Source organism: Macaca fascicularis, chromosome 1, assembly GCF_037993035.2.
Source record: "Macaca fascicularis isolate 582-1 chromosome 1, T2T-MFA8v1.1".
NCBI classification, from domain to species: domain Eukaryota; kingdom Metazoa; phylum Chordata; class Mammalia; order Primates; family Cercopithecidae; genus Macaca; species Macaca fascicularis.
In genome coordinates this window covers 213,354,372-213,369,646 of record NC_088375.1, presented here as the reverse complement: position 1 = coordinate 213,369,646, position 15,275 = coordinate 213,354,372, and the positions used below count along the sequence as shown (strand labels likewise).

The following is a 15,275-nucleotide window of genomic DNA, read 5'->3' as shown; positions in this document are numbered from 1 at the left end:
CATGCCTGTAATCCCAGCTACTCAGGAAACTGTGGCAGGAGAATTGCTTGAACCTGAAAGATGGAGGTTGCGGTGAACCGAGATTGTGCCATTGCACTCCAGCCTGGGCAACAAGAGTGAAACTGTCTTAACAAAAAAAAAAATTAAGTTTAGGCCAGACATAGTGGCTCACACCTGTAGTCCCAGCACTTTGGAAGGCCGAGGCAGCCAGATCACTTGAGGTCAGGAGTTCGAGACTAGCCTGGCCAACATAGTAAAACCCTGTCTCTACTAAAAATACAAAAATTAGCCGGGCGTGTGGGCGGGCGCCCATAATCCCAGCTACTCGAGAGGCTGAGGCAGGAGAATCGCTTCAGTGCAGGAGGCAGAGGCTGCAGTGAGCCAAGATGGCGCCACTGCACTCCAGCTTGGGAAACAGAGTAAGACTCAATTCAGGAAGAGAGCTCTCCCCCACCCCTTTCACCCACCTTTTTCTTCTTGGATGCCGTCTCCCAACACGTAGTCACTACAAGTGCTTGGACATAAGTAGAGTGCCTGCCGAAGCTCCAAGTTGAGAAACCACACCTGAAGAAATGTGTTGACGTAACAAGTGGCTCCGAGGTTAGTCAGGCCCACAAACGAGTTCTACAAAATACAAAATTTATCATTATAAAATCCACTGTCCTTTAAACAACACATTTCTAAGCATTATTCTTAAATTTTCAGATTAAAAATTTGTAAGACCGTCACAACCAACATGGTATAGCCACCTTAAGTTTCTCTTGGCTGGAAGTAGGGCATAATTTTCATGAAAGCCCCATTTTGGGTTGACCACAGGAGTGAAAAAGACTTCGGACAGCATCACTGCTCATCTCTAGCATATCGTCTTCTCCAGCCACTTAAATCTAAAATTAGAACAGTGGATTCTAGAAAAGATCGGTTTTGAAAAAGCGTACATAGGTTTTATGTTTGCTGTATATCTAAACTGCCAGCATTCAGTAGAATGACCAAGTAAAACTTATGCAGAAAACTTCCTTTATATTCTAGAGATTTTCAAGATTGGGGGTGGTAGAGGGAACTGGCTGCAACTTTTTCCAAAGATAAGGTTGGGAATTCCTGACCTTACAAAGAATTATTCTTTTATTAAAATATCTATACAACAAACTTGGCTATTTCGTGAACGCTAAGCTTTATGTTTAGAAAATTTAATGTATATTTTTAAAAAGCAAAATTATATATAAAATACAAGCCCTAGAAAGCAAAATGCTATCATCGTGAGTTTGTTCCCTTGAATTACCATCTCCTTTAAAGAGGCTTTAAGATTTCGAAATAAAACATGCAATGTTAAAGCAAACATAGAATCAGCATTCAAACTAAAACTATTATTTAAAGGCTTACTGAATTACGCAGCTGCCTGTTCTAAAGCATATCATTAAGAAGTGTTCCAATTCAAGTGGCTTAGAGCCTTAAGTTCTACTACTTATCTTAAAGCTGCACAGGTTACCTGAAATCAGTAGAGCTTTCTGATCACAGGCCCAAAACAAAAGCAAAAACAAAAACAAAAAAATAGCATAATAGCAATCGCTTAAAAAAATGATGGTTTACCTTTTTTCTCCTCTCACAGTTGGGATCATCGATGTTATGAAAACTATTTTCATCTATTTCTCCTAACCAAATATGCTCACCAATACCAACCAAGCAATTCGGATTTCCTTTGCAGTTTCGTCTAAGGAAAAAAAAAAAAAAGTTTAACTTTTAAAAGACCATAGTTTCATGAGAGACAAACAAATTAAAACTACAATGAGATACCACTTCTCACCTATAAATTAGCAAAACTGAGAAAGTATAAGACACTCATTTTTTGAGGCTGTCGAGAAGCAAGCATGCATATCCTGCTGGAAGAAATGCACTTGCTGACAAAACTACATAGACAACTACCTTTAGACCTAGCAATCTCATTTCTGAGGATTTATCCTTCCTTAGGCTATACCTCCAACAACGCAAAATCTCATGCATAAGGTTATTTATTACAGCACTGTCTGTTAATCACAAAATATTGGAAGCCACTGAAATGCCCAAACACAGACGATATGGTACATCTATATGGCAGAGTACTATGCAACTGTAAAACACACACACACGCAAAAAAAAACATACACACACAGCATGAAAAAGATCTCTATGAACAGATATGAAGTAATTTATAAATCCAGGACACATTATTAAGTAAAAAAAGCAAAATGCAAAGGAGTATCTGTAGTATACTGTTATATGTAAGAAATATATAAGAAAATACATGTGCACATATATTGGCTTATTTTGAACAAAAAGAAACACAGAAAGGAAAAACCAGAGACTAATGAAACTGGTTACCTACAGAGCATGAGTGGGAATAAGGTTAAAAAAAAAATGTACCTTTTTGGCCGGAGGCACGGTGGCTCACACCTGTAATCCCAGCACTTTGGGAGGCCAAAGCAGGTGGATAACAAGGTCAGGAGTTCGAGACCAGCCTGAAACCCTGTCTCTACTAAAAATACAGAAATTAGCCAGGTGTGGCGGTGCGGGCCTGTAATCCAGCTACTTGGGAGGTTGAGGCAGGAGAATCGCTTGAACCCGGGACACGGAGGTTGCAGGGAGCCAAGACTGCACCACTACACCCTGGCATGAGCGACAGAACAATACTCTGTCTCGGAAAAAATGAATGAATGAACGAATGAAAAGGAAATGTACCTTTTCGTATAATGCACAATTTGGGACCATGTGAGTGTTTCTCATACTACTTCACGCACGCACACAAACGAAAATAAATCAACTGGCTAGGCATGGTGGCCCACGCCTGTAATCCCAGTCCTTTGGGAGGCCAAGGCAAGAGGATCACTTGAGGTCAGGAGTTTGAGACCAGCCTGGCCAACATGGTGAAACCCTGTCTCTACTAGAAATACAAAAATTAGCCAGGCATGGTGGTACACGTCTGTAATTCCAGCTACAGGCTGAAGACTGAAGGTTGATGCAGGAGAATTGCTTGAACCCAGGAGGTGGAGGTTGCAGTGAGTCGAGATTGCGCCACTGTACTCCAGCATGGGCAACAGAGCGAGACTCTGTCTCAAAAAAAAAAAAAAAAATCAACAAGGATGTCAGGAACCCTAACTAAATTCAAAACAGAAAACATATTTCAACTAACTAAAAGATCCAGACTGAAGGGAAGGCAGGAGTGGGGGAGGGGTGTGACTGACCAAAGTAACTTGAACAGTCATCAAGCTCATTTAGTAGTACCCTCTGGCTAAAGACAAAAGGAACAAATATCCAGCTCTAATTAGTAGGCTTCTTTTCCATAGAGACATGGGTTAATAATTCTGAAACACAGATCCTGACTTCTAAATATTATCCAGTAAAAGAATCCAGTGCTGGCCGGGCGCGGTGGCTCAAGCCTGTAATCCCAGCACTTTGGGAGGCCGAGGTGGGCGGATCACGACGTCAGGAGATCGAGACCATCCTGGCTAACACGGTGAAACCCCGTCTCTACTAAAAAATACAAAAAAACTAGCTGGGCGAGGTGGCGGGCGCCTGTAGTCCCAGCTGCTCGGGAGGCTGAGGCAGGAGAATGGCGTGAACCTGGGAGGCGGAGCTTGCAGTTAGCTGAGATCCGGCCACTGCACTCCAGCCTGGGCGACAGAGCGAGACTCCGTCTCAAAAAAAAAAAAAAAGAATCCAGTGCTCCTTGGAGAAATAAATGGCTGATTCCAAGGCCAGGGCAGTCAGTGAAATTAGAAAATGAACCTACAACATCTTACCCAGTCCTAAAAGGATGTACTGAAAGAGTGATGGAGACATGTTAAAAGAACACAAGAGTTGGCTGGAAGGGGAGGTCCCACTGGTCAAATTTGGCAACAAAATTTAGCAACAAAATAAGCAATAGTATAAAGTAAGAATCCATCACTTCATGGTGAGATGGATGGAAGAAAAATCTCTTCCTTTTAGGAAAAAACCAACTACCAAAGTGGAAGGAACGACAGAATTAAAAATCTCCATTTGACATACATCAGATTCAGAAAAGAAAAAGAATCAGGCAAGAATCATCATGGATGCTAAAGTAGGCAAGTTGGAGAAATAACAACATTTACAATGTCTCAAAGTATCTCAGCACAAGTTAATTACAAAGGGAAAGATAGTAACGTTCAGTGGAGAAACCTGGCAGACACCACCTTAACCAAATACTTAAATTTAACACACCCAGTAATGAATCTAATTGACACCACACACCTTCTGGTATAATGCACAGCACAGAATCCCTTCTGTGATGTTCTGGCCAAAAATGCATGGCCTTAATTGAATCATGAGGAAACATTAGACCAAACCAACTCAAGGGACTTTCTACAAAATAAGTCACTGTCATGAAATACAAAGAAAGATCCACTAACCGTTCCAGATTAAAGGAAACCGAAGAGACACAACTGAATGTAACATACGCTTAGCTTTTCTTTTGCTATACTGGAACATTACAGGACAAAGTTCTGCGCATCTCTGTAGGATGCCCACTAAAGGATTACCGGTAACAGTAAAAGACTGGAAATTCATATGGAAGTAATAAAATAAATTACAATATAACCAAACAATTAAAAACTACTGCTGTCATAAAATAAAAAGGTAGGCCGGGCACAGTGGCTCATGCCTGTAATCCCAGCATTCTGGAAGGCCCAGGTGGGTGGATCACAAGGTCAGGAGTTCGAGACCAGCCTGGCCACCATGGTAAAACCTCATCTCTACTAAAAATACAAAAATTAGCCAGGTGTGGTGGAGGGCGCCTGTAATCCCAGCTACCCAGGAGGCTGAGGCAGGAGAAATCACTTGAAACTGGAAGGTGGAGGCTACAGTGAGCTGAGATCATGCCACTGTACTCCAGCCTGGGAAACAAGAGCGAAACTCCATCTCAAAAAAAATAAAAATAATAATTAATAAATAAAAAGGTAGGGAAAGTTTTTAATGTTGTGATATATAACGGTATCATTAGTTGAAAAAAGGAAGGTGGGCCAGGCATGGTGCATCCCAGCACTTTGGGAGGCTGAGGCAGGCGGATAAACTGAGGTCACGATTTCAAGACCAGCCTGACCAACATGGAGAAACCCTGTTTCTACTAAAAATACAAAATCAGCCGGGCATGGCGGCGCATGCCTGTTAATCCCAGCTAGTCGAGAGGCTGAGGCAGGAGAATTGCTTGAGCCTGGGAGGTGGACGTTGTGGTGAGATCATGCCACCGCACGCCAGCCTGGGCATCAAGCGTGAAACTTTGTCTTAAAAAAAAAAAAGGAAGGTACAAAATGTTGCCATTTTTAAAAATTTACAAATGGGGTAAACACACCTGTTTGTTTAGATAGAAAAGTATGCTATAAAGTGGAAACAACTTTATCGGCAAAGATTATCTCTGTACTTGCCAGATGTAAGTCAGAAGTAAACAACACTCTGAACTTCCTTTTTTTTTTTTTTTTTGAGACTCCCACACTGAAGTGGCACATTCATGGCTCATTGCAGCCTCTACATCCTGGACTTAAATGATCCTCCAGCCTCAGCCTCTGGAGTAGCTGGGACCACAGGTGCATGCCACCATTCCTGGATAATTTTTTAATTTTTTTTTGTAGAGACAGGGTCTCGCCATGTTGCCCAGGCTGACCCCATCCCTTTTATATCTTTCAGGCTTTGAACAATAAAATGTACTACATATTCCAAAAATAAGTAAATAATTGTTTTAATGTTCTGTTTAAACATACTGTCTTCTAAAATATAAAAATGAAGCTGGGTGTTGTGGCACACGCTTAAAATGCCAGCTATTCAGGAGGCTCAGGCAGAAGATGGCCTAAGCCCAGGAGTTGGAGGCTACAATGAACTATGATTGCACCTGTGAACAGCCACTGCACTACAGCCTGGGCAACAAAGTGAGACCCTGTCTCTATTTTAAAACTTTTGAAATAATAAAAATGAAAACTGAAGTTCGACCAATTTAAGAACAGTCTTGTTAGCTTATGTCAAAGCCAGGAGGGAAAAAAGCTTATTAATGAAATAAAAGTAGAACCCATCCACTGTGGGGAGAAGCAGCTAGGGTTTTTAGTGCTTATAACTTACCTCTAATGGGAAAGGTCTACTATAAAAGAGTTAAAGAAACAAAACTGACCAGGCACGGTGGCTCCTGCCTCTAATCCCAGCACTTTGGGAGGCCAAGGTGGGCAGATCACTTGAGGTCAGGAGTTTAAGACCAGCCCGGCCAACATGGCAAAACCCCGTCTCTACTAAAAATACAAAAATTTGCCAAGCGTGGTGGTGTATGCGTGTAATCCCAGCTACTCAGGAGGCTGAGGTAAGAGAATCGCTTGAACCAGGGAGACGGGGCTTTGCAGTGAGCTGTGATCGCACCACTGCATTCCAGTCAGGCTGGGCAACAGAGCGAGACTCTGTCTCAAAAAAAAAGAAAGAAAAGAAAAGAAAAAAGAAAAGAAAAGAACGCTGATTCTGGGACTGAGAAAAGTAACATAAAATCTTTCCTGGGAACAGTGACAAGGATATATTAGGAAGGTTCTTTTGAAAGAAAACTACAGCTAGTGGCAATGGACTCTCTCAAGGGTCTTTGGGAGATAGGAAAAAACAGTGTCAGTAACCATGGTGAAAACACACCTCTAAAACAAAGTAGGCACTTATTTTATCAATTCGTTCAACTCTGCTTTTCAAAGGCGTAACATCAAGTCTTGTTTGTTCACTCCCTCCTCTTGGACAAGTGGGTGGTAAACATGTTTCACATGACTTGGCTGGGGAGGCAGACACTCCCATGGGTCAAACACATACATGATTCTCAGAAAATAGTTCCAGTGGATCTGGTCAGATTTTAGTTTTCAGTTCCTGATAGCAAAATAATTCAGACAATGAACAAAAGGTAGGCTCTCCCTGGCCTCACCTCTACCACTCCCCACCCAAAAATCACGCATACTTAACTGGTTCTAAAGCTGGCATCAAAAGGCAAACACAACCTATGGCCTAAATATTACCACAATAAGACTTTCAAAAGCTACTATGAGAAGCTGGGAGCAATCTGTATTATTAGGCCCCAGAACACTGGCGTTGTTCTTTTTAAATTTTCTTAATTGCTTGCTAGGTATTACTGAGTAAGTCTTCAGTTGGCTAGAACACCATCACAGCAGAATGCCAAGTGCAGGTGACCTGTGATAGCCTACCACCCCCGGCCAAACCTATGGCTTCCGAGCCTCTATGGCCACACTTCAGGTGGGAACCAAAAAGCCAAAGGCGGTGCTTTGCATTAAAAAGGCTTGGACTTTCTAAATGTCTAAATTGTTGCTAAGCCTTTCATACACAGCCCAATATGAGGCGGGGCGGGGGGAGGGGGGGCGGTGTTGTGTTTGTTCTCTTACTTGGAGAGGTAAAGAATCTACTTAACACACACAAATAACAGCCGGGCGCAGTGGCTCACGCCTATAATCCCAACACTTTGGGAAGCCAAAGCGGGCGGATCACTGAGGTCAGGAGTTTGAGCCCAGCCTGACCAACATGGAGAAACCCCGTCTCTACTAAATATACAAAAAATTAGCCGGGCATGGCGGCACATGCCTGTAATCCCAGCTACTCAGGAGGCTGAGGCAGGAGAATCGCTTGAATCCGGGAGGCGGAGGTTGCAGTGAGCCGAGATCACGCCACTGCACTCCAGCCTGGTCAACTAGAGAGAAACTCTGTGTCAGAAAAGAAAAGAAAAGTACAGACACAAATCACAGTTCTAATTATAAGCTGTTATTTCTAAAGCCAGCCTTAGCAGAACAGCAGAATGCCAACTACAGAGGGCTGTAGCCTCTCCCATTCGTCATTCTCCAATGCCCCTAACTCCATTTTATCCCTCATTAGAGTAGGCCCCAGGTGTCAAGGATCATTTATCATCATGTGTATGTATGCCAATTTCCTTACAGTAGAAAAATAGTTTTGTGTACTTGTGTCTATCAACTATAAAGACAGATCAAGGAGGCTGAGTGTTTCACAAAATATAAGACAGTGTCAGGGAGCAGTGGTTCACACCTGTAGTCCCAGCATTTCGAGAGGCTGAGGCAGGCAGATCACTTGAGGCCAGGAATTTGTCACCAGCCAGGCCAACATGGCAAAAAACCGTCTTTACTAAAAATACAAAAAATTAGCCGGGCGTGGTGGCACATGCCTGTAGTCCCAGCTGCTCAAGAAGCTGAGATAAGAGAATTGTTTGAACTCCGGAGGCAGAGGTTGCAGTGAGCTGAAATCACACCACTGCACTCCAGCCTGGGCATCAGAGAGAGACCCTATCTCCAAAAAAAAATTTTAAAAAGCCCGGGCCCAGTGGGGCTCATGCCTGTAATCCCAGCACTTTGGGAGGCCGAGGCTGGTGGATCATGAGGTCAGGAGTTCAAGACAAACCTGGCCAAGATGGTGAAACCCTGACTCTACTAAAAATACAAAACTTAGCCGGGCATGGTGGCAGGCGCTTGTAATCTCAGCTACTTTGGAGACTGAGGCAGAGAATTGCTTGAACCCGGGAGGCGGAGGTGGCAGTGAGCCGAGATCATGCCACTGCACACCAGCCTGGGCAACAGAGTGACACTCTGTCTCAAAATAAAAAATAAAAAAAAAAAAAGAAAAGACTTGATTACACAGGCATGACTGATTGAATCATTGGCCACCGGAGATCAACAACCTTTAGCTCCTCTCCCCTCCCAGAGGTCAGAATAAAAGTTCTAACCCTCTCATCAAGCGGTTGGTTCTCCTGGCAACCAGCCTCTGTCTGGAGGCTACTAAGAGCTCCCAGCCATCAGTCATTTCATTAGCATACAAAAAGACACTTAGTCACTTTGGAGATTCCAAAGGTTTTAGGAGCTGTGCCAGAAGTAGTACAAAGACTAAGCATATATTTCTTATAAATCAAAATATCATATAACCCTGCAGGGAAAATACCTAAAGAAAATATCCCAAAAATGTTAAATGACACCAACGTTTTTGTTTCAATAATTCTACTTCTGGGCACATGTCCACAAAACTTGAGTAATAACAGCACATTGGCAATGCCACAGCACAATAAGGAATTCAGATAACCCTAATGGGTACTTTGTTCCAAGACTGCACTAGATGAGAACAGGAAAGTGTTAGGCAGAGGATAGGCTCCAAAAGGTTTGGTTATGATGTGCTAGGCAGACATCTGCTGTGATTTTAGGCCAGAGATACACTTTGGCAGCACTAAAAAGGACAGACCGGGCCCGGCGCGGTGACTCACGTCTGTAATCCCAGCATTTTGGGAAGCTGAGGCAGGCGGATCACTTGAGGTCAGGAGTTCGAGACCAGCCTGGCCAATATGGTGAAATCCTGTCTCTACTAAAAATTCAAACATTAGCCAGGCATGGTGGCGTGCGACTATAGTACCACCTACTTCAGAGACTGGCAGAAGACTCGCTTGAACCCAGGAGGCGGAGGTTGCAGTGAGCCGAGATCACACCACTGCATTCAAGTCTGAGTGACAGAGCAAGACTCTGTCTCAAAAAATAGTAATAATAGTAATAATGACAGCCTGAAGCTGAACAAGGCATGAGACATAACCCCAAAGCTAAACAAGGTGTGAGACATAACTAACAATTTTTCTCGTGGAAGATGAGGTCTTAAAAAGCCAATTCAGGCCGGGTGCGGCGGCTCATGCCTGTAATCCTAGCCCTTGGAAGGCTGAGGTGGGCGGATCACCTGAGACAGAAGAATCGTTTGAAACCAGGAAGCCAAGGTTGCAGTTAGCCGAGATCCCACTGCACTCCAGCCTGGGCGACAAAGTGAGACTCCATCTCCAAAAAAAAAGCCAATTCAGTGGGAATAGGAACGGAGGAAGTTCAAGCATATTGATGGGAATAAATCAATAGAACCTGGGGACTAATAAGATGCGACAGGCAAGAAAGAAAAGGAGAAATCTGGAATGATGCTCAAAATTGTAACAAAACGATTTTCCAGGCTGGATGCAGTGGCTCACACCCATAGTCTCAGCACTTTGAAAGGCTGAGGGGGGAGGGTCACTTGAGGCCATGAGCTCAAGACCAGCCTGGCCAACATGGCAAAACCCTACTAAACTTCTACTAAAAATATAAAAATTAGCTGGGTGTGGAGGCGAATGCCTGTAATCCCAGCTACTCCAGAAGCTGTCACGAGAATCACTTGAACCCGGGAGGCAGAGGTTGCAGTGAGCCGAGATTATGGTACTGCACCCTAGCCTGGGTGACACAGCAAAAAAAAAAACAATTTTCCACAAATCAAAATTTGTGTTCGGAGAGTAGAAAAGTAGTAGGCTAGGTATCAAAGGGTATGAAAGAGTAAGTTTCTTCTATAATATATTGACTATAGGTAGGAGATACACTTTCAGTTCTGTTTTGGTAGATCTCCAAGGATCTGTCATTTAAGAGTATGCACGATGAGTGGAAAATTTATAATCAAAGATTTCACAGTGGCTATGCAGTTCAAAGATTCATCCTTTGAATGGGAAAGGGGGTAGGGATTTCACTCCAAGTGGTCATTTACAGATGTTCTGCTTCTTCTTCCTCATCACCTCTTAGTTTCTTAGTTTTTATTTATTTATTTATGAGATGGAGTCTCATTCCATTGCCCAGGCTGGAGTGCACTGCGACCTCTACCTAACTGGTTCAAGAGATTCTCCTGCCCCAGCCTCTTGAGACTCATGCCTGTAATCCTGGCACTTTGGGAAGCTGAGATGGGTGGATCACTTGAGGTCAGGACTTCGAGACCAGCCTGGCCAACATGGCAAAACCTTGTCTCTACTACAAATACAAAAATTAGCCGGCGTGGTGGCAGAAATCTATAATCCCAGCTACTTGAGAGGCTGAGGCAGGAGAATCGCTTGAACCCAGGAGGTGGAGGTTGCAGTGAGTCAAGATCGTGCCACTGCACTCCAGCCTGGGTGACAGAGCAAGACTCTGTCTCAAGAAAAAACAAAAAACAAAACAAAAGAAAATCCATGGCCTCCTGGGCACTCAGGGTATATAATACTCTACTCCCAGGCTCAGGTGATCTTCCCACCTCAGTCTTCCAAACAGCTGGGACCACAGGCATACCACTGCACCTAGCTAATTTTTTTTATTTTTTTGTATTATTTGTAGCGATGGGGTTTACCCTCATTGCGCAAGCTGGGCTAGAATTCCTTGACTCAAGTGATCCACCCACCTCAGCCTCCCGAAGTCCTGGGATTATAGGCGTGAGCCACTGTGCCGGGGACCTTTTTTTTTTTGAGATGGAGTCTCGCCCTGTTGCCCAGGCTAGAGTGCAGTGGTGCAGTGGCTCAATCTCAGCTCACTGCAACCTCTGCCTCCCGTTTTCAAGCGATTCTCCTGCCTCAGCCTCCCAAGTAGCTGGGACGACAGGCACACCCCACCGTGCCCGGCTAATTTTTGTATTTTTAGTAGAGATGGGGTTTCACTATGTTGGCCAGGCTGGTCTCAATCTCCTGACCTCGTGATCTGTCCACCTTGGCCTCCCAAAGTGCTTAAAACACTGAAGTACAGATTTTCCTGAAAGCGAAAATAAAGGAGAACCAAGATAATATAAATTCTAGGTTCTAGTTACTAAAAACTTTACAGTGATTTTCATGTAATGCCTCATGGCATTACTGTATCAAGGTCTCATAAATTAGACATGCGAGAAATAAGCAAATCTAAAAACAGGTCACGCATGGTGGCTCATGCCTGTAATCCCAGCACTTTTGGAGGCCAAGGCAGGATTGCTTGAGCCCAGGAGTTCAAGGCCATCCTGGGCAACATGGTGACACCCTATCTCTACAAAGAAAAAAATTTTTTTAATGAGCCAGGTGGAGTGGCACATGTGGGTGGTCCCAGCTATTGGGGAGGCTAAGACAGGAGGACCTGTTTGAGCCCAGGAGGTCGAGGCTACAGTGAGCTGCTCGTGTCAGCCAGCTCTAGCTTGGATGACAGAACAAGGCTCTCTCAAAAAAACAAATAAACAATAAAAACAAAGCAACCACAAAGAGGTCACTTAGCACTTACGTACTATTTTCCTAGAACTCCTCTGCCATATATGTATAGAGAAGTCGGGCATAAAAGGTTTGGGAAGCAACTGACAAAGCAAAATAAAACTCAACACCAAAGTTACATAAAACATCAAAGATGGAAAGCTTCTTAAATTGTTAGCAATCCTTTAAATAGTATAGTCAGTACTCAAAAAAAACCTAAATATATATATATATATATATATATATATATTTTTTTTTTTTTGAGATAGAGTCTCACTCTCTTGACCAGGCTGGGGTGCAGTGGCATGATCTCGGCTCACCGCAACCTCCACCTCTCAAGTTCAAGCAGTTCTCCTGCTTCAGCTTCCTGAGTGGCTGGGATTACAAACGTGCACCACCACGCTCGGCTAATTTTTGTATTTTTAGTGGAGATAGGGTTTCACCAGGTTGGCCAGGCTGGTCTCAAACTCCTGACCTGAAGTGATCCACCCACCTCAGCCTCTCAAAATGCTGAGATTACAGGCGTGACCCACTGCACCTGGCTTAAATATATTTTAAAGCTTAAGAATCCAATCAACCTAGCAAACATGAAATAACTTAATTTTTTCCAAGCCTCCAAAGTTAGGGCCCACTAAACTGGGATTCAAACACTACAGAAAAAGGAGAACCAGCAAAGCAAAAATGATTTTTAAGGTGAGCCTACTTGGAAACACTAGAAATCGACTTTCTTTTTAAGAGACAGGGTCTTGCTGTGTTGCACAGGCTGGACTCAAATTCTTGGGCTCCAGCAATTCTCCCACCTCAGCCTCCCGAATAGCTGAGACTGCAGGTGTGTACCACCATGCCCAGTCTATAATCTTTCTAAAACACTACCTCCCAAATTGGTATTAAAGGGAAAACGTTCAGGGCAGGAGAGAACTAACTGGCAAGTCAAAAGGAGGTGCCCAGTCTAAAGAGGATTATTTAGCTATTCAAACTGTAACGATTTTTTTTTTCTTACAGTGGGACTTCTTGGTTCTCCAAGGATGATTTGAAATGTTTCTCAAGCTTTATACGATTTGGGAAACACTGGCCAAGCACTTGGGAAAAAAAAAAAACACACACACACACACACACACACAGAGTATCTTTCAATTTTACTGGAAATCAAGATACCATTATTTACTTATAAATTTTCTTTTTCTTTTTCTTTTTTTTTTTGAGAAGGAATCCCCCTCTGTTGACCAGGCTGGAGTGCAGTGGTGTGATCTCGGCTCACTACAACCTCCGCCTCCCGGGTTCAAGCGATTCTCCTCCCTCAGCCTCCTGAGTAGCTGGGATTACAGGCATGCGCCACCACGCCCAGCTAATTTTTGTATTTTTAGTACAGATGGAGTTTCACCATATTGGTCAAGCTGGTCTCGATCTCCTGACCTTGTGATCCGCCTGCCTCGGCCTCCCAAAGTGCTGGGATTACAGGTGTGAGCCACCGCACCCAGCCAAAAAGAGTTCAATTTAATACTCTGATGGCAAGAACACAAAGACAGGAACGTTCATATACTGCACACAGCTGGTAGGAGAAAACCCTGCAAAGGTCATGTATATCAAAAGCCTTTTCGACACACATTATGTTCATGCTATTTTCGCAATGTTTTTCTAAGAAAATAATTAGATGGGCAGATAATATTTATTTATAAGATGTTCTCAATATGAAAAAAAGAGCCTCCCTCCCTTACAAAAAGGAAGAGGAAGTGGAGGAGGGGCAAGGAACACAACAAGAAGACAAAGGCAGGTAGACAAATGCCCAACAGCAAACAGTTAAATGGTTCTTTAGGGTATGTAAAATGGAGTATTGCGCAATGATTCCACCTTTCTGGGGGAGGTTGGATGCGGTGGCTCACAGCTGTAATCCCAGCACTTTGGGAGGCTAAGGAGGGAGCATTCCTGGAGCCTAGGAGTTCAAGGCAGCAGTGAGCTATGATCATCCCACTGCACTCCAGGCTGGGCAACAGAGTGAGACTGTCTCATAAACAAACAAACAAACAAACAAAGTTTTTCAAACACACAGAAAACATAAGAATGTTTAGATCCAATATGAAGCTTTTCTTCTACTGTACTTCTTTTTTACATTGTCCCAAATGCAAGGCTAATTTTTTCTTAATGATTAGATCGCTACCTCAGGAAGCCAAGGGAAATGAATGAGGTATAAAAAGTTTGCAAAATACAAAAAAGTCTCAGCAGGTACCTCACTCAACTCCAACATGGAAAAAAATCTCCAGCCCTACAGAGACTGAGCATCGCATCAAGTTCCTGATCGCTGTTTTCCAGGAGGATGCTGGAAAGGATGCCACAACCACAAACTCTCCAAAAGGGGAGCCCCTCAGTTTTGTGAATACAGAACTGGCTGCCCTCACGCAGAACCACAAGGACCCTGGTGTCCTTGACCACATGATGAAGAAACTACACCTCAACTGTGACAGGCAGTTAAGATTTCCAAAAATGGCTTAATCTTTTTTGTTTCCCTCACCTCGGACTGAAGAATTTCTTAATCTTATGGGCACCACGGCCCTAGTTCACCATAAGCCATGACTGCTTTATCATGGCTACCTATTCCTAGAAGCAAATCTAAGGAACCCTTGGGTCTTGCCTTTAAGCCCCGCCCCTGTCAAGCCCCACCCCCTCTTTCCTTCAAGGCTCTCAGTCACCATCTCCTCCTCATGGCTCCCACACACCCTAAACCCAGCATACCCACTACCCATGCAGGACACTGCTGCTAGTAGTAATAAAACAGTATTGTTTTGGTTTTGGTTTGTGTTTTGAGGCAGGGTTTTGCTCTATTGGCCAGGCTGTAGTGCAGCAGTAAAATCATAACTCAGTGCAGCCTGGTCTTCCTGGCCTCAAGTTATCCTCCCGTCTTTGCCTCCCAAACTGCTGGGATTACTAGCATAAGCCACCGCACGTGGCCCAATATCATTTTTTAAAACACACACAGGGCCGGGCACGGTGGCTCAAGCCTGTAATCCCAGCACTTTGGGAGGCCGAGACGGGCGGATCACGAGGTCAGGAGATCGAGACCATCCTGGCTAACACGGTGAAACCCCGTCTCTACTAAAAATACAAAAAAAAAAAAAAAAGCCGGGCGAGGTGGCGGGCGCCTGTAGTCCCAGCTGCTCGGGAGGCTGAGGCAGGAGAATTGCGCGAACCCGGGAGGCGGGGCTTGCAGTGAGCGGAGATCTGGCCACTGCACTCCAGCCTGGGCGACAGAGCCAGACTCCGTCTCAAAAAAAAAAAAAAAAAA

The 15,275-nt window shown here is 43.9% G+C and overlaps 1 protein-coding gene across 21 annotated transcripts in view; it reads right to left on the bottom strand.

The window, feature by feature from the left end:
- Positions 1-15,275, bottom strand: part of USP48 (ubiquitin specific peptidase 48) — a 105,322-nt gene that overhangs the window by 74,067 nt on the left and 15,980 nt on the right. For 18 of the 21 annotated variants that reach the window (XR_012424799.1, XR_012424803.1, XR_012424801.1 and 15 more), the window contains exons 2-3: positions 1,585-1,705; positions 468-624 (exon numbers count right to left, since the gene is read on the bottom strand). Coding sequence is in view for 14 of the 21 variants with exons in the window: in XM_015441195.4 (XP_015296681.1) it covers positions 468-624; positions 1,585-1,705 (278 nt within the window). In the remaining 7 variants the exon portion in view is untranslated. Of the gene's footprint in view, positions 1-467; positions 625-749; positions 885-1,584; positions 1,706-15,275 lie in introns of all 21 variants that reach the window. The other 3 variants (XR_012424811.1, XM_074017677.1, XM_074017683.1) reach the window with 1 other exon arrangement.